At 34.4% G+C, this 27,585-nt stretch overlaps 1 protein-coding gene across 6 annotated transcripts in view; it reads left to right on the top strand.

The window, feature by feature from the left end:
* Positions 1-27,585, top strand: part of celf2 (cugbp, Elav-like family member 2) — a 436,380-nt gene that overhangs the window by 377,065 nt on the left and 31,730 nt on the right. For all 6 annotated transcript variants that reach the window (XR_009828099.1, XM_062066320.1, XM_062066321.1 and 3 more), the window contains 3 exons: positions 3,258-3,337; positions 19,994-20,155; positions 25,759-25,822. Coding sequence is in view for 5 of the 6 variants with exons in the window: in XM_062066320.1 (XP_061922304.1) it covers positions 3,258-3,337; positions 19,994-20,155; positions 25,759-25,822 (306 nt within the window). In the remaining variant the exon portion in view is untranslated. The remainder of the gene's footprint in view (positions 1-3,257; positions 3,338-19,993; positions 20,156-25,758; positions 25,823-27,585) is intronic.

Here is a 27,585-nt window from a genome sequence, read left to right on the forward strand (position 1 = left end):
TCAGGTAGAAATGTTATTTGAAAATACACAACTTTTCACATTTTCGCACACATACATTTGTATTGGTATCGGTATCGCCGATACCAGCCTGAACGAAAGTCAAGTTTAGGGGGGCAATTTTGATATATATATATATATATTTTTTTTTTTTTTTTTTTTTAATTGCTAAAACAGATATTATATTTAAAAACAGGTGAATAATGATATTATTAATAATGATTAGTTGAAATATTACAGCTTTTTTTAACCACATTGCATTTTTTTTACTCTTTTCTTTACTATTGATGTTTTCAGGTAGAAATGTTATTTGAAAATACACAACTTTTCACATTTTCGCAAACATACATTTGTATCGGTATCGCCGATACCAGCCTGAACGAAAGTCAAGTTTGGGGGCGCAATTTTGATATATATATATAAAAAAAAAAAAAGTTTATTGCTAAAACAGATAATATATTTAAAAACAGGGAAATAATTATATTATTAATAATGATTAGTTGAAATATTACAGCTTTTTTAAAAATCACATTCCAGTTTTTTTAGTCTTTTTTTGACTATTGATGTTTTCAGGTAGAAATGTTATTTGAAAATACACAACTTTTCACATTTTCGCAGACATACATTTGTATCGGTATCGGTATCGCCGATACCAGCCTGAACGAAAGTCAAGTTTAGGGGGGCAATTTTGATATATATATATATATATATATATATATATATATATATATATATATATATATATATATATATATATATATATATATATATATATATATATATATATATATATATATATATATATATATATATATATATTTTTTTTTTTTTTTTTTAAATTGCTAAAACAGATATTATATTTAAAAACAGGTGAATAAGGATATTATTAATAATGATTAGTTGAAATATTACAGCTTTTTTTAACCACATTGCATTTTTTTTACTCTTTTCTTTACTATTGATGTTTTCAGGTAGAAATGTTATTTGAAAATACACAACTTTTCACATTTTCGCAAACATACATTTGTATCGGTATCGGTATAGCCGATACCAGCCTGAACGAAAGTCTAGTTTGGGGGGGCAATTTTGATATATATATATTTTATTTTTATTTTATTTTTTTAATTGCTAAAACAGATATTATATTTAAAAACAGGTGAATAATGATATTATTAATAACGATTAGTTGAAATACTACAGCTTTTTTAAATCACATTGCATTTTTTTTACTCTTTTTTCACTATTGATGTTTTCAGGTAGAAATGTTATTTGAAAATACACAACTTTTCACATTTTCGCACACATACATTTGTATCGGTATCGGTATCGCCGATACCAGCCTGAACGAAAGTCAAGTTTAGGGGGGCAATTTTGATAAATATATATATATATATATTTTTTTTTTTTTTTTTTTTTTTAATTGCTGAAACAGATATTATATTTAAAAACAGGTGAATAATGATATTATTAATAATGATTAGTTGAAATATTACAGCTTTTTTTTAACCACATTGCATTTTTTTTACTCTTTTCTTTACTATTGATGTTTTCAGGTAGAAATGTTATTTGAAAATACACAACTTTTCACATTTTCGCAAACATACATTTGTATCGGTATCGCCGATACCAGCCTGAACGAAAGTCAAGTTTGGGGGCGCAATTTTGATATATATATAAAAAAAAAAAAAGTTTATTGCTAAAACAGATAATATATTTAAAAACAGGTAAATAATTGTATTATTAATAATGATTAGTTGAAATATTACAGCTTTTTTAAAAATCACATTCCAGTTTTTTTAGTCTTTTTTTTTACTATTGATGTTTTCAGGTAGAAATGTTATTTGAAAATACACAACTTTTCACATTTTCGCAGACATTTGTATCGGTATCGCCGATACCAGCCTGAACGAAAGTCAAGTTTAGGGGGGCAATTTTGATATATATATATATATATATATATATATATATATATATATATATATATATATATATATATATATATATATATATATATATATATATATTTTTTTTTTTTTTTTTTAATTGCTAAAACAGATATTATATTTAAAAACAGGTGAATAATGATATTATTAATAATGATTAGTTGAAATATTACAGCTTTTTTTTAACCACATTGCATTTTTTTTACTCTTTTTTTCACTATTGATGTTTTCAGGTAGAAATGTTATTTGAAAATACACAACTTTTCACATTTTTGCACACATACATTTGTATCGGTATCGGTATCGCCGATACCAGCCTGAACGAAAGTCAAGTTTAGGGGGGCAATTTTGATATATATATATATATATATATATATATATATATATATATATATATATATATATATATATATATATATATATATTTTTTTTTTTTTTTTTTAATTGCTAAAACAGATATTATATTTAAAAACAGGTGAATAATGATATTATTAATAATGATTAGTTGAAATATTACAGCTTTTTTTAACCACATTGCATTTTTTTTACTCTTTTCTTTACTATTGATGTTTTCAGGTAGAAATGTTATTTGAAAATACACAACTTTTCACATTTTCGCAAACATACATTTGTATCGGTATCGGTATAGCCGATACCAGCCTGAACGAAAGTCAAGTTTGGGGGCGCAATTTTGATATATATATTAAAAAAAAAAAAGTTTATTACTAAAACAGATAATATATTTAAAAACAGGTAAATAATTATATTATTAATAATGATTAGTTGAAATATTACAGCTTTTTTAAAAATCACATTCCAGTTTTTTTAGTCTTTTTTTTTACTATTGATGTTTTCAGGTAGAAATGTTATTTGAAAATACACAACTTTTCACATTTTCGCAGACATACATTTGTATCGGTATCGGTATCGCCGATACCAGCCTGAACGGTACCGCCCGCTCCCGAACAGAGGCGGCCCCAGGAAGGGACAGCCAATCAGACGCCTCAGATGGCGGGGAAGGTGGAGCCACGGGGAAAGAGGGGAGGGGTTTGTAGGTTGTCATGACACTGTGCTCGTTTTCCTGCTGTTGTTGCTATAGCGACCGAGAACACTGTTGTCCTGTTCTCTGTTTTGGGTCTCTTGTGGGTTTTTTTTTTTTTTATATAACGACAAAAACGTGTCCAACCCTTTTGTCTTGTTTTTGTTCTTTCTCGTCTTTCCTCCTGCCCTTCTGGCCCCGCCCCCTTCCTCCTGCCCACTGTCTGTCCATCCCTTCCCCCCCCCCCCCCCGCCCCGCCCGCCCCCCCCTCCCTACAGGATGTGCGTTTGTCACCTTTTCCACCCGAGCGATGGCACAGAATGCCATCAAAGCCATGCACCAGTCTCAGACCATGGAGGTACTGTACTCTTTTTTTTTTTTTCCCCTCTCTTATCGCCTTCGTCTTTAACCACGTCTTGATTGTTGCATCGTGCGCGCAGCTGCTACATGCACAACACCGCACATTAGGATTGTTGTGTCAGCGCCACGCTCCCCTCGCCCTCCGTGAGGGGAAAACGGTGAAAACAAACACCTTTGACACACGGGAGGAGGTTACTGCAGACCTCATCAGCTGCGCCGTAATGGGGGTCCTGGCTGCCAGTTCTTTTTTATTTTGTGTGTGTGCGTGTGTTTGTGTGTGTGTGTGTGTGTGTGTGTGTGTGTCGACGGCGGTCGTCGTCCCCCCGGCTGACACGCCGACAGGCCTGGCGTTGAGTAGAATATTAGACACTGTAGGTCGAGTGAGTCAACGCTAATAACAGGATGTGGCGCTCACCCCCCCCCCCCCCCCCGTCACCCCTTCATTAGGCCCGATCACCGTAATAACGCCTGACCCCCCCACCACACCAGGCCGGGGCCACGGAAGTTCCGCCCCTAGCCGCACACGCACGGGGATGCCTTTTTAATGAAGGTTCTAGAATGATTGTCATTAAAATGTACAAAAGCGGTGAAGTTGTCCCCTTGTGTAAAGATGCGTTTATTCAAATATTTATCTATTGACTAACTTTATTATGAATTATGTTCATTTATCTAGTAGTATTTTGAGTAATATTACAAAAAAATACCAATTAATGACGACAATACCAATATTAGTAAAGACAATGAAAAAATATAAAATGCACGTTTAATTATAATAATAAAAATAAATGGCATTTGTGGACTTTTACTTCAATGTACGATAAATAAAGTACAAAAGCCAAAAAGCGGTGAAGTTGTCACGTGTAAGGATGCGTTTATTCAAATATTTATTTATTGACTAACTTTATTATGAATTATGTTCATTTATCTAGTACTATTTTGAGTAATATTACAAAAAAATACCAATTAATGACGACAATACCAATATTAGTAAAGACAATGAAAAAATATAAAATGCATGTTTAATTATAATAGTAAAAATAAATGGCATTTGTGGACTTTTACTTCAATGTACGATAAATAAAGTACAAAAGCCAAAAAGCGGTGAAGTTGTCCCCTTGTGTAAAGATGCGTCTATTCAAATATTTATTTATTGACTAACTTTATTATGAATTATGTTCATTTATCTAGTGCTATTTTGGGTAATATTACAAAAAAATACCAATTAATGACGACAATACCAATATTAGTAAAGACAATGACAAAATATAAAATGCATGTTTAATTATAATAGTAAAAATAAACGGCATTTGTGGACTTTTACTTCAATGTACGATAAATAAAGTACAAAAGCGGTGAAGTTGTCACGTTGTGTAAATGGTAAATAAAAAGAGAATACAACAAATCATTTCCAACTTATATGCAATTGAATAGACTGCAAAGACAAGATATTTCATGTTCACACTGAGAAACTTTGTTTTTTTTTTGCAAATAATCATGAACTTAGAATTTAATGGCAGCAACACATTGCAAAAAAGGCATTTTTACCAGTGTGTTACATGGCCTTTCCTTTTAACAACACTCAGTAAAGGTTTGGGAACTGAGGAGACACATTTTTGAAGTGGAATTTTTTCCCATTATTGCTTGATGTACAGCTTAAGTTGTTCAACAGTCTCCCTTCTCATATTTTAGCCTTCACACATTTTCTATGTCTGGACTACAGGCAGGCCAGTCTAGTACCCGCACGCTTTTACTATGAAGCCACGTTGATGTAACACGTGGCTTGGCATTGTTTTGCTGAAATAAGCAGGGGCGTCCATTATAATGTTGCTCCAAAAGCTGTATGTACCTTTCAGCATTAATGGTGCCTTCACAGATGTGTAAGTTACCCATGTCTTGGACACTAATACAGCCCCATACCATCACACATTTTCAACTTTGCGCCTATAACAATCCGGATGGTTCTTTTCCTCTTTGGACCGGAGGACACGACGTCCACAGTTTCCAAAAACAATTTGAAATGTGGACTCGTCAGACCACAGAACACTTTTCCACTTTGCATCAGTCCATCTTGGATGAGCTTGGGCCAAGCGAAGCCGGCGGCGTTTCCGGGTGTTGTTGATAAATGGCTGTGGCTTTGCATAGGAGAGTTTTAACTTGCACTTACAGATGTAGCGACCAACTGTAGTTACTGACAGTGGGTTTCTGAAGTGTTCCTGAGCCCATGTGGTGATATCCTTTACACACTGACGTGGCTTTTTGACGCAGTACCGCCTGAGGGATCCAACGTGCGTAATATCATAATGAAGGTTCTAGAATGATTGTCATTAAAATGTACAAAAGCGGTGAAGTTGTCCCCTTGTGTAAAGATGCGTTTATTCAAATATTTATCTATTGACTAACTTTATTATGAATTATGTTCATTTATCTAGTAGTATTTTGAGTAATATTACAAAAAAATACCATTTAATGACGACAATACCAATATTAGTAAAGACAATGAAAAAATATAAAATGCATGTTTAATTATAATAGTAAAAATAAACGGCATTTGTGGACTTTTACTTCAATGTACGATAAATAAAGTACAAAAGCGGTGAAGTTGTCACGTTGTGTAAATGGTAAATAAAAAGAGAATACAGCAAATCATTTTCAACTTATATGCAATTGAATGGACTGCAAAGACAAGATATTTCATGTTCACACTGAGAAACGTTGTTATTTTTTGCAAATATTAGCTCATTTGGAATTTGATGCCGGCAACATGTTTAAAAAAAAGCTGGCACAAGTGGCAAAAAAGACTGAGAAAAGTTGAGGATTGCTCGTCAAGGACTTATTTGGAACGTCCCACAGGTGAACGGGCTAATTGGGAACAGGTGGGTGCCATGATTGGGTATAAAAGCAGCTTCCATGAAATGCTCAGTCGTTCACAAACAAGGACGGGGGCGAGGGTCACCACTTTGTCAACAAATGCCTGAGTAAATTTGTTTAAGAACAACATTTCTCAAGCAGCTATTGCAAGGAATTTAGGGATTTCACCATCTACGCTCCGTAATATCATCAAAAGGTTCAGAGAATCTGGAGAAATCACTGCACGTAAGCCATGATGTTACGCACGTTGGATCCCTCAGGCGGTACTGCGTCAAAAAGCCACGTCAGTGTGTAAAGGATATCACCACATGGGCTCAGGAACACTTCAGAAACCCACTGTCAGTAACTACAGTTGGTCGCTACATCTGTAAGTGCAAGTTAAAACTCTCCTATGCAAGGCGAAAACCGTTTATCAACAACACCCAGAAACGCCGTTGGCTTCGCTGAGCCTGAGCTCATCTAAGATGGACTCATGCAAAGTGGAAAAGTGTTCTGTGGTCTGACGAGTCCACATTTCAAATTGTTTTTGGAAACTGTGGACGTCGTGTCCTCCGGTCCAAAGAGGAAAAGAACCATCCGGATTGTTATAGGCGCAAAGTTGAAAATGTGTGATGGTATGGGGGTGTATTAGTGTCCAAGACATGGGTAACTTACACATCTATGAAGGCACCATTAATGCTGAAAGGTACATACAGGTTTTGGAGCAACATTATAATGGACGCCCCTGCTTATTTCAGCAAAACAATGCCAAGCCACGTGTTACATCAACGTGGCTTCATAGTAAAAGAGTGCGGGTACTAGACTGGCCTGCCTGTAGTCCAGACATTGTCTAAAATATGAGAAGGGAGACTGTTGAACAACTTAAGCTGTACATCAAGCAAGAATGGGAAAGAATTCCACTTCAAAAATGTGTCTCCTCAGTTCCCAAACCTTTACTGAGTGTTGTTAAAAGGAAAGGCCATGTAACACACTGGTAAAAATGCCTTTTTTTGCAATGTGTTGCTGCCATTAAATTCTAAGTTCATGATTATTTGAAAAAAAAAACAAAGTTTCTCAGTGTGAACATGAAATATCTTGTCTTTGCAGTCTATTCAATTGAATATAAGTTGAAAAGGATTTGTTGTATTCTCTTTTTATTTACCATTTACACAACGTGACAACTTCACTACTTTGGGGGTTTTGTATATGCGGTGGAACCTCGATTTACGAACTTATTAGGTTCTTTGAACAGGGCTCCTAAATAGAAAAGTTTGTATTGTGAAGCAAATTTCTCCATAGAATGTAAACATGAATAATTGGTTCCAGCCTTGACAAAAGTACATATTTTAGTAAAGGTGTGTACACGTTAAAGACAATATCAAGTGCGATACAGTACTGTAGATCAAACAAACATAACACCCCTGGCGTAAACAAACGCCATGGGTGGATCTACACCTGACATCCACTGTAATGATACCAAGTACAAGAGTGTATTTAGTCGACACTGCTATGATCACATTGATATTTTTTATCGTCACAAAATCTTTTTTCCTTTTTAAAAAAATTCATATTATGTTTATAAAGTCAGTAAATACGTCCCTGGACACATGAGGACTTTGAATATGACCAATGTATGATCCTGTAACTACTTGGTATCGGATCCATACCTAAATGTGTGGTATCATCCAAAACTAATGTCAAGTATCAAAGAAGAGAAGAATAAGTGATTATTACATTTTAACAAAAGTGTAGATAGAACATGTTGAAACAGAAAATAAGCAGATATTATCAGTATATGAACAAGTAGATTAATAATCAATTTTTTACAGTTTGTCCCTCATAATGTGTACAAAATAATAGGTGTATAAATGACACAATATGTTACTGCATAGACTAATTAGGAGTCTTTGTTTGTTTACTTACTACTAAAAGACAAGTTGTTTAGTATGTCCACTATTTAGTTACTTCTAAATCACTAATCCTTGTCTCCATGGTGACAAATAGTTTCTTACAAGTATCATTATCACTGGAGGACGAGGAATAGCTAAACATGCTTCACTACACACCGTAGGAGGATACAATAGCTCACCGGTGTCACAATGTAAACAAACGCCATGGGTGGATCTACACCTGACATCCACTGTAATGATACCAAGTACAAGAGCGTATTTAGTCGATACTGCTATGATCACATTGATATTTTTTATCGTCACAAAATCTTTTTTCCTTTTTAAAAAAATTCATATTATGTTTATAAAGTCAGTAAATACGTCCCTGGACACATGAGGACTTTGAATATGACCAATGTATGATCCTGTAACTACTTGGTATCGGATCGATACCTAAATATTTGGTATTATCCAAAACAAATGTAAAGTATCAAAGAAGAGAAGAATAAGTGATTATTACATTTTAACAGAAGTGTAGATAGAACATGTTAAAACAGAAAATAAGCAAATATTAACAGTAAATGAACAAGTAGATTAATAATCAATTTTTTACAGTTTGTCCCTCATAATGTGTACAAAATAGTAGGTGTATAAATGACACAATATGTTACTGCATAGACTAATTAGGAGTCTTTGTTTGTTTACTTACTACTAAAAGACAAGTTGTCTAGTATGTTCACTATTTTATTTAAGGACTAAATGACAATAATAAACATATGTTTCATGTACACTAACATTTTTTGTTACAAAAAAAGACATTTTTTGTGGACCCCTTTATTTAGAACAGCTACGAACAAAGAGAGACCGGGCTTTCTGCTCCGCCGCTCCCAGTCTGTGGAACGCTCTCCCTGACCACCTGAGGGCACCACAGACTGTGGATGCTTTTAAAAAAGGCTTAAAAACCCTTCTTTTAAAATAAAAAAATAAAAAGGCTTTTTTTTAGATATATGCATACTAGTTTTAGCTATTTGGCTGTTCTACTTTTTTGTATTTATTTTTTGTATTTATTTTTTTTAATACACTGTAGCACTTTGAGGTTGTTTACTCAATGTTAAGTGCTTTTTTTTTTTTTTACAAATAAAATCTATTATTATTAGAAAAGTACCGAAATGCATTTTGGTACCGGTACCAAAATATTAGTATGGGGACAACTCTAGTCCACACATAGAGACATGGTTCTCACACAGAGACATATTTGTTTGTAAATGGAAAAAGGGGGTTCTTAAATGGAGGTAATGTAATGGAATTATTAGACTGTGGCTTTGGCCGGCAATTTAAAAGTAACGACTTTTGCTCAGGATGAGTTTTGTGTTGTTGTGTGGGCTCCAGTGGCGTGTTGACGAGTGTGTCACGCTACGTCCCGCCTCTCATTACGCCCTGACATTCAGACGTCACGTGGCGGCGCGCGCCTGAATGTCACGTCCTAATGAAAGTGGATGTGAGCGAGACAGGTGATTGGCTCACGGGCGAGGTCAGCGCCATCTTGCCGATGTGTCCTTTACAGCGTTGGCACTTGTGTTGTGATGCGGGTGTTGTCCTATCACGTCCAGAGACTGTGTTGTGATGGCTCACGTTTCATTAGGGACAAACACAATGTCTCCCCCTGGTGGTTGTTTGTGTTATTGTACCCAGTTGGCTACATCCACAACCAACCCTTCTTTCTTCCAGATAAACCACAGGTGTCAAACTCAAGGCCCGGGGGCCAAATCTGGCCCGCCACATTATTTTATGTGGCCCTCGAAAGCCTGGAAATTAAATGTGTTATCTTTTCTTATTAAATATATTTGTTATTTCCCTTTTGACATAAAAAAAAAATAATGTACTGTGTGCTATTGCATGCCTTTTAAAATGCAATATTATCAAAATATTATATTAACATGTATTCAAAAATAATTTTTGTCAAAACAAAGATAAATACTGTACTTAAATATCTGCTTGACTTATAATTTCAAAACAAATCATCAAACGATTTGTAGACTATAAAATTAGATTTTACGGTTGAATTAGAGTTTTTTACCGTACAACCAACTTCGGTACTGTTTTTTTTTCCATATACACTAAAACATAACGAAAGAAAAAACATTAAAACAAGATTTTACGGTAAAAAAAAAATTGGTAGCTATGTTGCTTGAATTTTAGCGCTAAAGACAGTGGTGTTGTTTCTACATTCCATTCCATTTATTCAATTTTTTTATATGCTGTAAAAAAAAACAAAAAAACACTGCTTTTACTGTAAAATTCTGGTGACTAAGCTGCCAGTTTTTAAAGTAAAATTAAAAAAAAAAAATTGCAGCTTTTGTAAAAAAATATATATATATATATATATATATATATATATATATATATATATATATATATACATACATTTAAAAAAAATTATATTAAAAATATATTGTTAATGTATTATATGTACATATATATACATATATATATAATACAATATATTTTTAATATAATTATTTTTTATATATATATATATATATATATATATATATATATATATATATATATATATATATATATATATATATATATATATATATATATATATATATATATATATATATATATATATATATATATATAATACATTAACAATATATTTTTCACATAAGCTGCAAAAACAATTTTTTAATTTTACTTTAAAAACTGGCGGCTTAGTCACCAGAATTTTACAGTAAAAGCAGTGTTGTTATTTTTTACTGCATATAAAAAAATTGAATAAATGGAAAAATATATTGTTAATGCACTATATATATATATATATATATATATATATATATATATATATATATATATATATATATATATATATATATATATATATAATGCATATATATATGCATTATATATATGCATATATATATAATGCATATATATATATATATATATATATATATATATATATATATATATATAATGCATTAACAATATATTTTTCCATTTATTCAATTTTTTTATATGCTGTAAAATAACAACAATGGAAAAATACATTGTTACTGTATTATATATACATATATATGTATATATATATATCATACTTGCCAACCTTGAGACCTCCAATATCGGGAGGTGGGGGGGGGCGGGGGTAGTGGTTTGGGGGCGTGGTTATTTACCGCTAGAATTCACCAACTCGAGTATTTCATATATATTTCATATATATATATATATATATATATATATATATATATATATATATATATATATATATATATATATATATATATATATATATATATATATATATATATATATGTATGAAATAATTGACTTTCAGTGAATTCTAGCTATATATATATATTTATTTTATTTACATAAAAGAACTACTTGAATTATCTATCCATTAGATGGCAGTATTGTCCTGTTTAACTTCTCTGTTCATGACTGAGAAATCATTTCGGCCACCGTGTTCAATGGAGAAGTCTGTTCTACATATTTACAGGCAACATACACCTTCCCCTTCGAACTGTCCTGGATGAACTGAAAGTCTTGTTTCCATTCGTTTTGGAACTTGCAGGCGTATTTATATTGTGGGAAAGCGGACGTGAGAATAGGCTGTCCCCACTCAGTCTCAGGTCCGCATTGAGCTGGAGGGGGCGTGGCCTCCAGCTCCGGCTGAATACCGGGAGTTTGTCGGGAGAAAATCTCTGCCGGGAGGTTGTCGGGAGAGGCGCTGAATAACGGGATTCTCCCGCTAAAAACGGGAGGGTTGGCAAGTATGATGTATATATATATATATATATATATATATATATATATATATATATATATATATATATATATATATATATATATATATATATATATATATATATATATATATATATTTATTTATTTTTTTCCATTTATTCAATTGTTTTATATCCTGTAAAAAACAAAACACTGCTTTTACTGTAAAATTCTGGTGACTGAGCTGCCAGTTTTTAAAGTAAAATTAAAAAATTGTTTTTGCAGCTTATGTGAAAAATATATTGTTAATGTATTATATATATATATATACATATATATATATATTAACAATATACTGTTAATGTAATATATATATATATATATATATATATATATATATACATATATAATACATTATGTATGTGTATATATATATATATATATATATATATATATATATATATATATATATATATATATATATACATAATGTATATATATACATACATAATGTATTATATATATACATAATGTATATATATATATATATATATATATATATATATATATATAATACATTAACAGTGTATTTTTAATATGATTATTATTTATATATATATATATATATATATATATATATATATATATATATATATATATATATATATATATATATATATATATATATATATATATATATATATATAAAATATATATATATATACATAATGTATTTTATATATATATATATATATATATATATATATATATATATATATATATATATATATATATATATATATATATATATATATATATAATACATTAACAATATATTTTTCGCATGAGCTGCAATTTTTATTTATTTATTTTACAAATATAAATATTAGTCATTGTTAACGCGGCCCTCTGAGGGCAACCATAACTGCCATGTGATCCCGCCCTCTCATCCTTTAAGCCCCGCCCAGAAAGTCTCATCCCTTCTGGCAGGATGTCAGCAGGGGTTTACCACATCATCTCAGAACATCATCTCAGAACCACACTCATGCTTTCGGAGTTGCAGCTTACCTGCCCTCTCGCCAGTCAGAGCGACGGTCACCCTGACGATGGATCGTAATGGCGGCCACCAAACACACACACACACACACACACACACACACACACACTAAGTCAAAAACGACAAGCATCATCACTTTGAAAAACAGCCATTTCATTAGGTACACTATCAAATAGTCTATTAGCGCTAATTAGTCAGCAATTAGCTTTGATTGCCGCTAATACAACACTGATGGATGACTGCTGTTACTGCCTCTCACACACACACACACACACACACACACACACACACACACACACACACACACAATTAAAGTAACTTCCACTGATGGTCCAAATCTCTCAATCTTTCTTTGGTGCTGTCACGTCTGGTCATCCTCGTCGTCCATGGCTCGATCCGCACACACACACACACACACACACACACACACACACACACACACACACACACACACGCACACACACACACACACACACAGAAGGTTTGCCTCCCTACCAGCTGATGAAATAGTTGGAGAAGTCAGGAAATCTCTTTCTGGACTCTGAGATAACTGAGGCCTCATGGGTCCACTGGCTTTGGAGTCAGGCTTCCTGTGTGTGTGTGTGTGTGTGTGTGTGCGTGCGTGCGTGCGTGCGTGCGTGCGTGCGTGCGTGCGTGCGTGCGTGCGCGTTAATGAAAAAGGGATATTTCCTTGTACTGCAAAAAGTCAGTGTTTAAAAACAAGAAAACAAAAACAAAAATGAGGGGTATTTTATTTGAACTAAGCAAAATTATTATTATTAAGAAAAGTTGGCTTGTCAAGACTTTCCAAAACAAGTCAAATTAGCTAACCTCAATGAACCCCAAAAATACCTCTAACGGCTTAGTGGCCACATGCGTGGACAGCACCTTTTAGCTCTTATTTCCAAAATTGTGTACACTACTGAATTGGGGTCCTATGGCCTCTTATGTGGACACTTATACTGCCATCTGGTGGTGTCAGAAGAGTGTAACATACAATGGAATTTGGGGGGGAAAAGTGTAAAAATAAAAATGAGCAAGTCACTAAACTTTAAGTACACTTTTGTGTACTTATGGACTAAGTACATCATATCAAAAGATGATTCTTAGTTTTTATTCTAATTAGGGTCCAATAAGCCCAAATAGAAAAGAGAAATAAATTAAAAAAAGCATGTAAACAAACAGCTTGGGCCTTAAGAGGTTAAAATAAGAATATTCTCACTAATAACAAGTGCACTTTTCTTGGTAGAAAAAAAAAAAGAGACCTTTTTGCTCAATATGTTGAAAAATATTCTTAAATAAAGTAAATGCTAGTGCCATTATCTTGACATAATGATATGCGCTCGGCATTACATTTACTTAAAGGCCTACTGAAATGTTTTTTTTTTTATTTAAACGGGGATAGCAGATCCATTATATGTGTCATACTTGATCATTTCGCGATATTGCCATATTTTTGCTGAAAGGATTTAGTAGAGAACATCGACGATAAAGTTCGCAACTTTTGGTCGCTGATAAAAAAAGCCTTGCCTGTACCGGAAGTAGCGTGACGTCGCAGGTTGAAAGGCTCCTCACATTTCCCCATTGTTTACACCAGCAGCGAGAGCGATTCAGACCGAGAAAGAACCGATTACCCCATTAATTTGAGCCAGGATGAAAGATTCGTGAATGAGGAACGTGAGAGTGAAGGACTAGAGTGCGGAGCAGGACGTATCTTTTTTCACTTTGACCGTAATTTAGGTACAAGCTGGCTCATTGGATTCCACACGTTCTCCTTTTTCTATTGTGAATCACGGATTTGTATTTTAAACCAGTCGAGAACGCGAAATGGACATTCACAGTGACTTTTACCTCCACGATAATACATCGGCGAAGCACTTTAGCTACGGAGCTAACGTGATAGCATCGGGCTTAACTGCAGATAGAAACAAAAGAAATAAACCCCTGACTGGAAGGATAGACAGAAGATCAACAATACTATTAAACCATGGACATGTAACTACACGGTTAATGCTCTCCATACCAGCCTGGCGAAGCTTAACAATGCTGTTGCTAACGACGTCATTGATGCTAGCTTAGCTACGGGACCTCACAGAGCTATGCTAAAAACATTAGCTCTCCACCTACGCCAGCCAGCCCTCATCTGCTCATCAACACCCGTGCTCACCTGCGTTCCAGTGACCGACGGAGCGACGAAGGACTTCACCCGATCATCGATGCGGTCGGCGGCTAGCGTCGGATAGCACGTCTGCTATCCAAGTCAAAGTCCTCCTGGTTGTGTTGCTGCAGCCAGCCGCTAATACACCGATCCCACCTACAGCTTTCTTCTTTGCAGTCTCCATTGTTCATTAAACAAATTGCAAAAGATTCACCAACACAGATGTCCAGAATACTGTGGAATTTTGCAATGAAAACAGAGCTTTTTGTATTGGATACAATGGTGTCCCAATACTTCCGTATAACTATTGACGTCACGCGCATACGTCATCATACATAGACGTTTTCAGCCGGAAGTTTGCCGGGAAATTGAAAATGTCACTTTATAAGTTAACCCGGCCGTATTGGCATGTGTTGCAATGTTAAGATTTCATCATTGATATATAAACTATCATACTGCGTGGTCGGTAGTAGTGGCTTTCAGTAGGCCTTTATACTAAAAACTAATTTATTGTTCTTAATGGAAAGGCAACAAGGCGACCGCTTGTTACTCTCGGGGTCTCCTAGTCACTCAGGCAAATTATATGGTCGAAAAATGCATTTTTCCATGGATAACATGACATCATCGCGCCAAGTGCGTGCTCTTTCAGTCAATTAGTGCGCATATATACAGCCCGGCCCACGGACAGAATTTTTTTTAATGTCATTTTGAAGAATTCATCTGAATGTGCATGAACTATTTCTGTTCAAAATTGTTCGAAATGTTAAATGTTTAAATATTAACTGTCAGTTTACGGTACTGTGCCAACTCTACTACTATATGAGTACGTGTTTTCTATTGTTTCATTGAAAATAAATGAAAGTCATCTGTTTTAATTATGAGACACAATTGTGTCAAAGTCATGATTTTTTTTCTCATGCTTGAAATAAGAAATTATTACTTTGAAAAAGTCGTTTCATACTTGCGAGTAGAGATGTCCGATAATGGCTTTTTTGCCGATATTGTCCAACTCTTAATTACCGATTCCGAAATCAAGCGATACCAATATATACAGTGGTGGGATGAACACATTATTATGCCTCATTTTGTTGTGATGCATTAAACAATGTAACAAGGTTTTTCCAAAATAAATCAACTCAAGTTATGGAGCCAAAATGCCAACATGTCACTGCCATATTTATTATTGAAGTCACAAAGTGCATTCTTTTTTTTTTTAACATGCCTCAAAACAGCAGCTTGGAATTTGGGACAAGGGAGCATGAGGAGGTTGAGGTGGGCGGGGTTGAGGTGCGGGTGGGGGGTGTATATTGTAGCGTCCCGGAAGAGTCAATGCTGCAAGGGGTTCCGGGTATTTGTTCTGTTGTGTTACGGTGCGGATGTTCTCCCGAAATGTGTTTGTCATTCTTGTTTGGTGTGGGTTCACATATTTGTAACAGTGTTAAACTTGTTTATACGGTCACCCTCAGTGTGACCTGTATGGCTGTTGACCAAGTATGCCTTGCATTCACTTGTGTGTGTGAAAAGCCGTAGATATTATGTGACTGGGCCGGCACGCAAAGGCATTGCCTTTAAGGTTTATTGGCGCTCTGTACTTCTCCCTACGGCCGTGTACACAGCGGCCTTTTAAAAAGTCATACATTTTACTTTTTGAAACCGATACCGATAATTTCTGATATTACATTTTAAGGCATTTATCGGCGGATAATATCGGCAGTCCGATATTATCGGACGTCCCTACTTGTGAGTGTTGATGACACAACAGTTGATATTCTACTTTCAAGCATGTTTTACTCAATATAGGTCATCAAATCTCAGCAACAAGCTGTAATATTATACTGAGATCATTTAGGACCAAAACCCTTAAAACGAGTAAAACACTCTAACATAAAATCTGCTTAGTGAGAAGAATTATCTTATCAGACAGAAAATAAGCAAATATCACCCTTATTTGACATGTTTCATCTTACTTCAGGGGTGTCCAAACTTTTTCCACTGAGGGCCGCACACGGAAAAATTAAAGCCTGCGGGGGCCATTTTGATAGTTTTCATTTTCAAATCATAACAAAATATATGGATTTTTTTTTTTTTTTACCTTTAGGGCTCCCGGGGACCATAAAGAGTCTAAGTCATTAAAATGTTAAAAACAAGTCAAATTATGTTTTTATTTTGTTTAATTTCACGCTTACAGTAAATCTCTACAGTATATCAACTTTAGGTTGAAAAAAATGTAAAAAACCAAAAAGGTTTTATGCCTTTTCTGTCAAGACAACTTAGTTTTTTATAATAAAACTGAAATATGCAGTATTTCCCCCACTGCCCAAAACATTCAGAAAGCAATGTTTGATGTGAAGTAATTAGAGCCTTAAAAACATCAATAATGCAGGACACCATTGATATTAATTCATTGTTATTTTTGAGTAATCACAGTGAAAAGATCAATAAAATCCCATTAAATATATTTAGGATACAAAAGGTGCCCCACTCAAAGTGATACATTTGTATTAGTTTTTTTTTACTTTCAAGACTTAAGTTACGAGACCAACTTCAGATATATCTGTCGATTTTACGTTTGAACTATTATTTTGTTTGTTTTATGCTCTTTTGTCAAAGAAAACGTTGATGTTTTTGTACGGCAACCACACAATATATGCAATATTTTCCACATGACACATTTTAAAGTGAAATATTTGAAATAATTGGAGCCTTGAATAGGTCAATAATTCATTGTAACATTGTTTTTTGGGGGGTTTTTTTTTAGCAATGGCAAAAAAAGAAAAATAAAGATAAACAAAAGAAGAAAAAAAACAGCCTGCATGGCAGCTTTGTGTCAACATTGCAACTTTTTCTAGTTAGATTTCACCTCATTCTACTTTTTTTAATGTTTATTTTTTATTTTTGCAATAGCATTTCCAGAATGTGTGGAACAATTAGCTGCGGGCCGCAAATGGCCCCCGGGCCGCACTTTGGACACCCCTGTCTTACTTAGATTCCAGTTTTCACACCCACTTGAACAAAGCATGTCTACTTCCTGTGGGCTGAAGGCCACTTCTCACACATCTTTGCAAAATGTCATTCCCACAACTCCCAACAGAGCGAGTTCCCCTCCAGACATGGTCCAAACAAAGTCCACTTGGCTTGAGATCCCTTGACCTGGTCCTCAGATTCCCGTGCCAGGCAGTCTGGATGCAGGACTTTCCAAGGACCAGGAGACGAACTGGATCCTTGTGGAATTAATATTAATAATAATAATAGATTTTATTTGTAAAAGCACTTTACATTGAGCAAACAACCTCAAAAGTGCTATTTTAAATAATTTTAAAAAAATAAAATAAAAAGATAATTAAAGCTGCAAGCAGCATTGGTCGGGTCCGCCTTTTGGCAGGTGCTAGTCCTAGGTGTCCCAATACTTTTGTCCAGTGGTAGTCCTGAGTGAGACCTACATAGAGGTTTTTGTTTTGTGTCTCTACGATATTCGTACTGGGAGTTAGAGGAAGTTGTGTCTGAGTTCACATTGTCATTATAGGCTATTGTGTGTATTGAGGACAAAGAAGGAGTAATCGCATTTTCGTTGTCATTTTTGGCACCGGAGCAACTTTAGTGCTGCGGGTCTTTGAAGGCTCGTAAAATCAAAACGGTAGCACTCATTAAAAATCCGTACAGACAGTTTAATCAGAAGGGTTCAATCCCTCTCCTGTAGCAGTTTGAAGCCGAAACGACAAACGCGCTCAGAGGAGATAACGTTTGATGTTTGGTGACCGGTTGTAACAAAAATTTAGTTTTGAAGGAGGAATAGCAAACTTCCTGTTGATTTTCGCTGAAGGATGTCAATCTATGAAATGTAGGTCTAGGCGAGACCTACATAGAGGTATTTGTTTCATGTCTCTAAGACGTTCCTACCGGAAGTTATAAGCAGTTTTGTCTGAGTTTTCCTCTAAAAAGCAGTTTTTTCTCTGTTTTATTTAAAAATTACTCTAGAGCACAATTTTGAGTTTCGGGGTTCGGTTATTTTTTGAGATCGCAATTTCTACCAGTCCCGATGTGTGTGAGAAGTTTGGTGAGTTTTGAAGTATGTTAAGGGGGTCAAATTACAGCTCAAAGAGGCAAAAACGATTTTTTTTTTAGTACAAATTTGTTTTGAAGGGGAAATTGCCAACTTCCTGTTGGTTTTTGCCCGAGGATGTAAAATTATGAAATGTAGGTCTAAGTCTGACCTACATAGAGGTTTTTGTTTCATGTCTCTACGACCTTCCTAGTGGGAGTTACAGGCAGTTTGTTTTTATTTTTTCCTAGGGGGCGCTAGAGCGCAATTTTTATTTTTGGGGTTTGGTTTTGTTATTAACTTGCAATTTTCGCAGGTCCTGATTTGTGTGTCAAATTTGGTGAGTTTTGGAGCATGTTAAGTGGGTCAAATTGCTGCTCGAAGAGGCGGCCGGTATAATAAAAAAAAGAATAATAATAAACATTACAAATTCAATAGGGTCCTTTCGTCCCATTGCAAAAGGACTCCCTGTGGGATTCCTTTTGAAAAGGTCCTGTGCGGACCCTAATAAAAATAAAAACTACAACAGCCTAATAGCTAGAACTAGCATGCATAAGTAATCAATAAAGTACTATCTATCTATCTATATATTTAAAAAAAAAAATAAATAAATAAAAAATCCTTTTTTGAAAGCATTCACAGTCTGTGGTACCCTCAGGTGGTCAGGGAGAGCGTTCCACAGACTGGGAGCGACTTGGGTCACATGATTCATTTGTGTCATGTGATCCAGCCCGAGTTTAGCCACGCCCCCTAGCCTGCACACACACACCTGCATGCGTTCATCAGTCACACAAGTGATTTGTGTCTCCTTTGAAGCTTTTTCCTCTGCTCTGCCTTGCTTTGTCTTCTTCTCTTCCTTTTTTCCCGTCTTCATTCGGCGCCCTTCTCCTCCTCCTCCTCCTCCTCCTCCTCCTCCTCCTCCTCCTCCCCCCCAGGGCTGCTCGTCTCCCATCGTGGTGAAGTTTGCCGACACGCAGAAGGACAAAGAGCAGCGGCGCCTGCAGCAGCAGCTGGCCCAGCAGATGCAGCAGCTCAACAGCGCCACCACCTGGGGCAGCCTGACGGGCCTGGGCGGCCTCACCCCGCAGTATTTGGCGGTAAGGAGCGAGACTTCTCTAACGGGGTTGCCGTGACGACCGAAGCGCAAAGCTTTCCCAAATTAGACACCAAAAAAAAAAAAAAGAGCAAATGAGAGTCATTTTAGGAGCGTCATTAAAGTTTGAGTATTTCCAGTCTGGGTGCGCCGCGGAGCAATAAAGTGGCGGCGGCGGCAACGGCAACGTCTCTCGTTAGCTCGCTCGTTTGTCCACTCGGGAGATTTGTCACCGTGGTCTTTATGTCAAGTCCACCACTCAGACCTGCTACTTTCCAAACCAGCAGCTTCACAAAAACACATTTCTCCACTCTTGGGTTGATCCAATTAGATGCTAGAAGAAATCATCTGGGGAAGAAACACAACAACTTAAGACAGGCTTTGAAGCAGGTCTCATTCTGGGTTTGAACCAAGTCTCATTCCTGGCTTTGAACCAGGTCTCATTCCTGGGTTTGAACCAGGTCTCATTCTGGGTTTGAACCAGGTCTCATTCCTGGGTTTGAACCAGGTCTCACTCCTGGGTTTGAACCAGGTCTCACTCCTGGGTTCGAACCAGGTCTCATTCCTGGGTTTGAACCAGGTCTCATTCCTGGGTTTGAACCAGGTCTCATTCTGGGTTCGAACCAGGTCTCATTCCTGGGTTTGAACCAGGTCTCACTCCTGGGTTTGAACCAGGTCTCACTCCTGGGTTTGAACCAGGTCTCATTCCTGGGTTTGAACCAGGTCTCACTCCTGGGTTTGAACCAGGTCTCTCACCTGGGTTTGAACCAGGTCTCACTCCTGGGTTTGAACCAGGTCTCTCACCTGGGTTTGAACCAGGTCTCACTCCTGGGTTTGAACCAGGTCTCATTCATGGGTTTGAAGCAGGTCTCATTCCTGGGTTTGAAGCAGGTCTCATTCCTGGGTTTGAACCAGGTCTCACTCCTGGGTTTGAAGCAGGTCTCACTCCTGGGTTTGAACCAGGTCTCATTCTTGGGTTTGAACCAGGTCTCACTCCTGGGTTTGAACCAGGTCTCATTCCTGGGTTTGAAGCAGGTCTCACTCCTGGGTTTGAAGCAGGTCTCACTCATGGGTTTGAAGCAGGTCTCACTCCTGGGTTTGAAGCAGGTCTCACTCCTAGGTTTAAACCAGGTCTCATTCCTGGGTTCACAAGAAAACTCCAACAAACTCAAAATAACGCACGACGACCTGGTGGAGTTTCATTTTTTAACGTTTTCTGCTGGTGGTGTGCCTCTGTATTTTTTAATGAAAAAAACCCGGAAAAAAAGGATTTTTTTTAATGAAAAAATACGAAAATTTGATTTATTTTTTTTAATGAAAAAAACATGGAAAAAAACAGATTTTTTAATGCAAAAAACATGGAAAAAAATAGATTGTTTTGATGAAAAAAACAAATAATTGATTTTTTTAATGAAAAAAACGGGGGAAAAACAGAATTTTTTAATGAAAAAAAAGAAAAATTTATTTTTTAATGAAAAAACTTGAAAAAAAAACTGAAAAAAAATGATTTTTTAATGTAAAAAAGATATGAAACTGCTACAGGAAAACACCAACAAAACAGGAAGGGTCACCAAAATAACAGCGCAAGACAAGAACTAAAGCACTACACACAAGAAAACACCAACAAACTCAAAATAACGCACGACGACCTGGTGGAGTTGAATTTTTAAACGTTTTCTGCTGGTGGTGTGCCTCCGTATTTTTTAATGAAAAAAACGTGAAAAAGACGGATTTTTTAATTAAAGAAACGAAAAATTTATTTTTTAATGAAAAAAAATTGATTTTTTAATGAAAAAACGAGAGATTTATTTTTTAATGAAAAAAAACGTGAAAAAAACAGATTTTTTTCATGAAAAAAAGACATGAAACTGCTACTTGAAAACACCAACAAAACAGGAAGGGTCACCAAAATAACAGCGCAAGACAAGAACTAAAGCACTACACACAAGAAAACACCAACAAACTCAAAATAACGCACGACGACCTGGTGGAGTGCCTCCGTATTTTTAAATGAAAAAAACTGATTTTTTCATGAAAAAAAAGAACATTTATTTTTTAATGAAAAAAATAGATTTTTTAATGAAAAAACAAGAGATTTATTTTTTAATGTAAAAAAACGTGAAAAAAACGGATTTTTTTTCATGAAAAAAAGACATGAAACTGCTACAGGAAAACACCAACAAAACAGGAAGGGTCACCAAAATAACAGCGCAAGACAAGAACTAATGCACTACACACAAGAAAACACCAACAAACTCAAAATAACGCACGACGACCTGGTGGAGTTTCATTTTTTAACGTTTTCTGCTGGTGGTGTGCCTCCGTATTTTTTAATGAAAAAAACGGATTTTTTCATGAAAAAAACGAAACATTTATTTTTTAATGAAAAAAAATTGAAAAAAAATGGATTTTTTAATGAAAAAACGAGAGATTTATTTTTTAATTAAAAAAAAATGTGGAAAAAACGGATTTTTTTCATGAAAAAAAGACATGAAACTGCTACAGGAAAATACCAACAAAACAGGAAGGGTCACCAAAATAACAGCGCAAGACAAGAACTAAAGCACTACACACAAGAAAACACCAACAAACTCAAAATAACGCATGACGACCTGGTGGAGTTGAATTTTTAAACGTGTTCTGCTGGTGGTGTGCCTCCGTATTTTTTAATGAAAAAAACGTGAAAAAGATGGATTTTTTAATGAAAAAAACGAAACATTTATTTTTTAATGAAAAAAAATGGGAAAAAATTTGATTTTTTAATGAAAAAACGAGAGAATTATTTTTTAATGAAAAAAAACGTGAAAAAACGGATTTTTTTCATGGAAAAAAAGACATGAAACTGCTACTTGAAAACACCAACAAAACAGGAAGGGTCACCAAAATAACAGCGCAAGACAAGAACTAAAGCACTACACACAAGAAAACACCAACAAACTCAAAATAACGCACGACGACCTGGTGGAGTGCCTCCGTATTTTTAAATGAAAAAAACAGATTTTTTCATGAAAAAAACGAACATTTATTTTTTAATGAAAAAACAAGAAATTTATTTTTTAATGAAAAAAAACGTGAAAAAAACGGATTTTTTTCATGAAAAAAAGACATGGAACTGCTACAGGAAAACACCAACCAAACAGGAAGGGTCACCAAAATAACAGCGCAAGACAAGAACTAATGCACTACACACAAGAAAACACCAACAAACTCAAAATAACGCACGACGACCTGGTGGAGTTTCATTTTTTAACGTTTTCTGCTGGTGGTGTGCCTCCGTATTTTTTAATGAAAAAAACGGATTTTTTCATGAAAAAAACGAAACATTTATTTTTTAATGAAAAAAAATTGAAAAAAAATGGATTTTTTAATGAAAAAACGAGAGATTTATTTTTTAATTAAAAAAAATGTGGAAAAAACGGATTTTTTTCATGAAAAAAAGACATGAAACTGCTACAGGAAAATACCAACAAAACAGGAAGGGTCACCAAAATAACAGCGCAAGACAAGAACTAAAGCACTACACACAGGAAACACCAACAAACTCAAAATAACGCACGACGACCTGGTGGAGTTTCATTTTTTAACGTTTTCTGCTGGTGGTGTGCCTCCGTATTTTTTAATGAAAAAAACGGATTTTTCCATGAAAAAAACGAAACATTTATTTTTTAATGAAAAAAAATTGAAAAAAAATGGATTTTTTAATGAAAAAACGAGAGATTTATTTTTTAATTAAAAAAAATGTGGAAAAAACGGATTTTTTTCATGAAAAAAAGACATGAAACTGCTACAGGAAAATACCAACAAAACAGGAAGGGTCACCAAAATAACAGCGCAAGACAAGAACTAAAGCACTACACACAGGAAACACCAACAAACTCAAAATAACGCACGGCGACCTGGTGAAGTTTCATTTTTTAACGTTTTCTGCTGGTGGTGTGCCTCCGTATTTTTTAATGAAAAAAACGGATTTTTCCATGAAAAAAACGAAACATTTATTTTTTAATGAAAAACAATTTGAAAAAAATTGATTTTTTAATGAAAAAAACGAGATATTTATTTTTTAATTAAAAAAAATGTGGAAAAAACGGATTTTTTTCATGAAAAAAAGACATGAAACTGCTACAGGAAAATACCAACAAAACAGGAAGGGTCACCAAAATAACAGCGCAAGACAAGAACTAAAGCACTACACACAGGAAACACCAACAAACTCAAAATAACGCACGACGACCTGGTGGAGTTTAATTTTTTAACGTTTCCTGCTGGTGGTGTGCTTCCGTATTTTTTAATGAAAAAAACGTGGAAAAAAACAGATTTTTTTCATGAAAAAAACGAAACATTTATTTTTTAATGAAAAAAAATTTTTAAAAATGGATTTTTTAATGAAAAAAACGGATTTTTTCATTAAAAAAACGAAGCATTTATTTTTAATGAAAAAAAATGGATTTTTTATTAAAAAACGAGAGATTTGTTTTTTAATGAAAAAAAACGTGAAAAAAACGGATTTTTTTCATGAAAAAATGACATGAAACTGCTACAGGAAAACACCAACAAAACAGGAAGGGTCACCAAAATAAAAGTGCAAGACAAGAACTAAAGCACTACACACAGGAAACACCAACAAACTCAAAATAACGCACGACGACCTGGTGGAGTGCCTCCGTATTTTTAAATGAAAAAAAACTTGAAAAAAAAAAGATTTTTTTAATGAAAAAAACGAAACATTTATTTTTTAATGAAAAAAAAAGGAAAATAAATGGATTTTTTTATGAAAAAACGAGAAATGTATTTTTTAATGAAAAAAAAAGTGGAAAAAACAGATTTTTTTCATGAAAAAAAGACATGAAACTGCTACAGGAAAACACCAACAAAACAGGAAGGGTCACCAAAATAACAGCGCAAGACAAGAACTAAAGCACTACACACAGGAAAGACCAACAAACTCAAAATAACGCACGACGACCTGGTGGAGTTTCATTTTTTAACGTTTTCTGCTGGTGGTGTGCGTCCGTATTTTTTAATGAAAAAAAGGTGAAAAAGACGGATTTTTTAATGAAAAAAACGAAACATTTATTTTTTAATGAAAAAAACAGATTTTTTAATAAAAAAACGAAAAATGTATTTTGTAATGAAAAAAAACGGGGAAAAAAAGTTTTTTAATGAAAAAAACGAAAGATTGATTTTTTAATGAAAAAAACGAAAAATGGATTTTTTTAATGAAAAAAGCGTGCCTTTCCTCAAAAAAGGTTGAAAAACACTGCACTAGACTAAGAAGAAGTTCAAGAAAAAGACTTGTCTTCAGTGAGTGAGATGAGTGCAATTAGCAGCAAACCTGATGCTGGTTCTTCTATTGTGATATTTTTAGCGACCAAAAGTCTGAAGAGAATGTGTCTGCTCCCAGAAAAGATTCCAGCAGAGCACAATGGGAAGGAGATGGTAATTTGCTGTAAAAGATTGCAGCCTTTGAAGGAAGGATGACTTTTCTGACGGCATCAGTGTTCCACTTTTGTTTTGAAATCTAATTAGCGGGCGAGATGAGAGCTTTGCTGCTGAGGTTTGCATCATCTCAGCTGGCTCACCTTCTTCTGCTCCTCTTCCTCCCCACAGTTGCTCCAGCAGGCCACGTCCTCTGGCAACCTGGGGGCCTTCAGCGGGATCCAGCAGATGGCCGGTGAGTCCAGTTGATCTCCTTTCTTCTTCTTCTTCTTCTTCTTCTTCTTCTTCTTCTTCTACTATTTCTTCTTCTTCTTCTTGTTGTTGGTGAGGGAGCACAAAGAGCATAGCAGATGAAGGTCTTTGCCCCCAAGATTTATGAAGCCGCGCTAAGATTTGTCTTGATCTGGTAATGAGGCCTGACAGGAAGCCAGCCCCTGAGCGTGTAGCGGCAGCTTGTCAGGCCGCCATCCATCACACCGGAGGAGAAGAAGGATGCTCGCGATGGGTCTCCATCTTCAAGCAGGATTAGCATGTTGCTAAAAAAGACTTCTTACTGCACTTAAGATGATGGCAATAATGAATCTCTTCTTCCTGCCGGTCGCTCCCCGGCCGCCATTCCACTCAAAATGACTTCCTCCCTCGCTGATAAGATGGCGTGGATTGAGGGTGGTCCATCTATCTGGGTCAGGGGGGGCCAAAGTAGGTTTTTTATTGGCCCATGACAAGTTCAAATGAATTCACTATTCATTAGATATATAATTGTGGGAATGCTCCAAACATTCACTCATATGTTTTCTTCCCCTAAATTCATCTATTTATTATTATTATTATTATTACTATTATTATTATTGTGTGAATGCTCCAAACATTCACACATATGTTTTCTACACCTAAATTAATGTATTTATTATTATTATTATTATTATTATTATTATTATTATTATTATTATTATTATTATTATTATTATTGTAGGAATGCTCCAAACATTCACACATATGTTTTCTACACCTAAATTAATCTATTTATTATTATTATTATTATTGTGTGAATGCTACAAACATTCACTCATATGTTTTCTTCACCTAAATTCATCTATTTATTATTATAATTATTATTATTATTATTATTATTATTTTTCTGTGAATGCTCCAAACATTCACAAATATGTTTTCTACACCTAAATTAATCTATTTATTATTATTATTATTATTATTATTATTATTATTATTGTGGGAATGCTCCAAACATTCACACTTATGTTTTCTACACCTAAATTAATGTATTTATTATTATTATTATTATTATTATTATTATTATTATTATTATTATTATTATTATTGTGGGAATGCTCCAAACATTCACACTTATGTTTTCTACACCTAAATCATCTATTTATTATTGTTATTATTATTATTACTATTATTATTATTATTGTGTGAATGCTCCAAACATTCACACATATGTTTTCTACACCTAAATTCATCTATTTATTATTATTATTTTTGTGGGAATGCTCCAAACATTCACACATGTTTTCTACACCTAAATTCATATATTTATTATTAATATTATTATTATCATTATAATTATTATTATTGTGTGGATGCTCCAAACATTCACACATATGTTTTCTATACCTAAATTCATATATTTATTATTATTTTTTTTATTTTTTTTTTGTGGGAATGCTCCAAACATTCACACATGTTTTCTACACCTAAATTAATATATTTATTATTATTATTATTATTATTATTATTATTATTATTGTGGGAATGCTCCAAACATTCACACTTATGTTTTCTACACCTAAATTCATCTATTTATTATTATTATTATTACTATTATTATTATTGTGTGAATGCTCCAAACATTCACACATATGTTTGCCACACCTAAATCCATCTATTTATTACTATTATTATTATTGTGTGAATGCTCCAAACATTCACACATACTGTATGTTTTCTACTCCTAAATTCATCTATTTATTATCA

The sequence above is a fragment of the Entelurus aequoreus genome, linkage group LG12 (assembly GCF_033978785.1).
Source record: "Entelurus aequoreus isolate RoL-2023_Sb linkage group LG12, RoL_Eaeq_v1.1, whole genome shotgun sequence".
Taxonomy (NCBI): Eukaryota; Metazoa; Chordata; class Actinopteri; order Syngnathiformes; family Syngnathidae; genus Entelurus; species Entelurus aequoreus.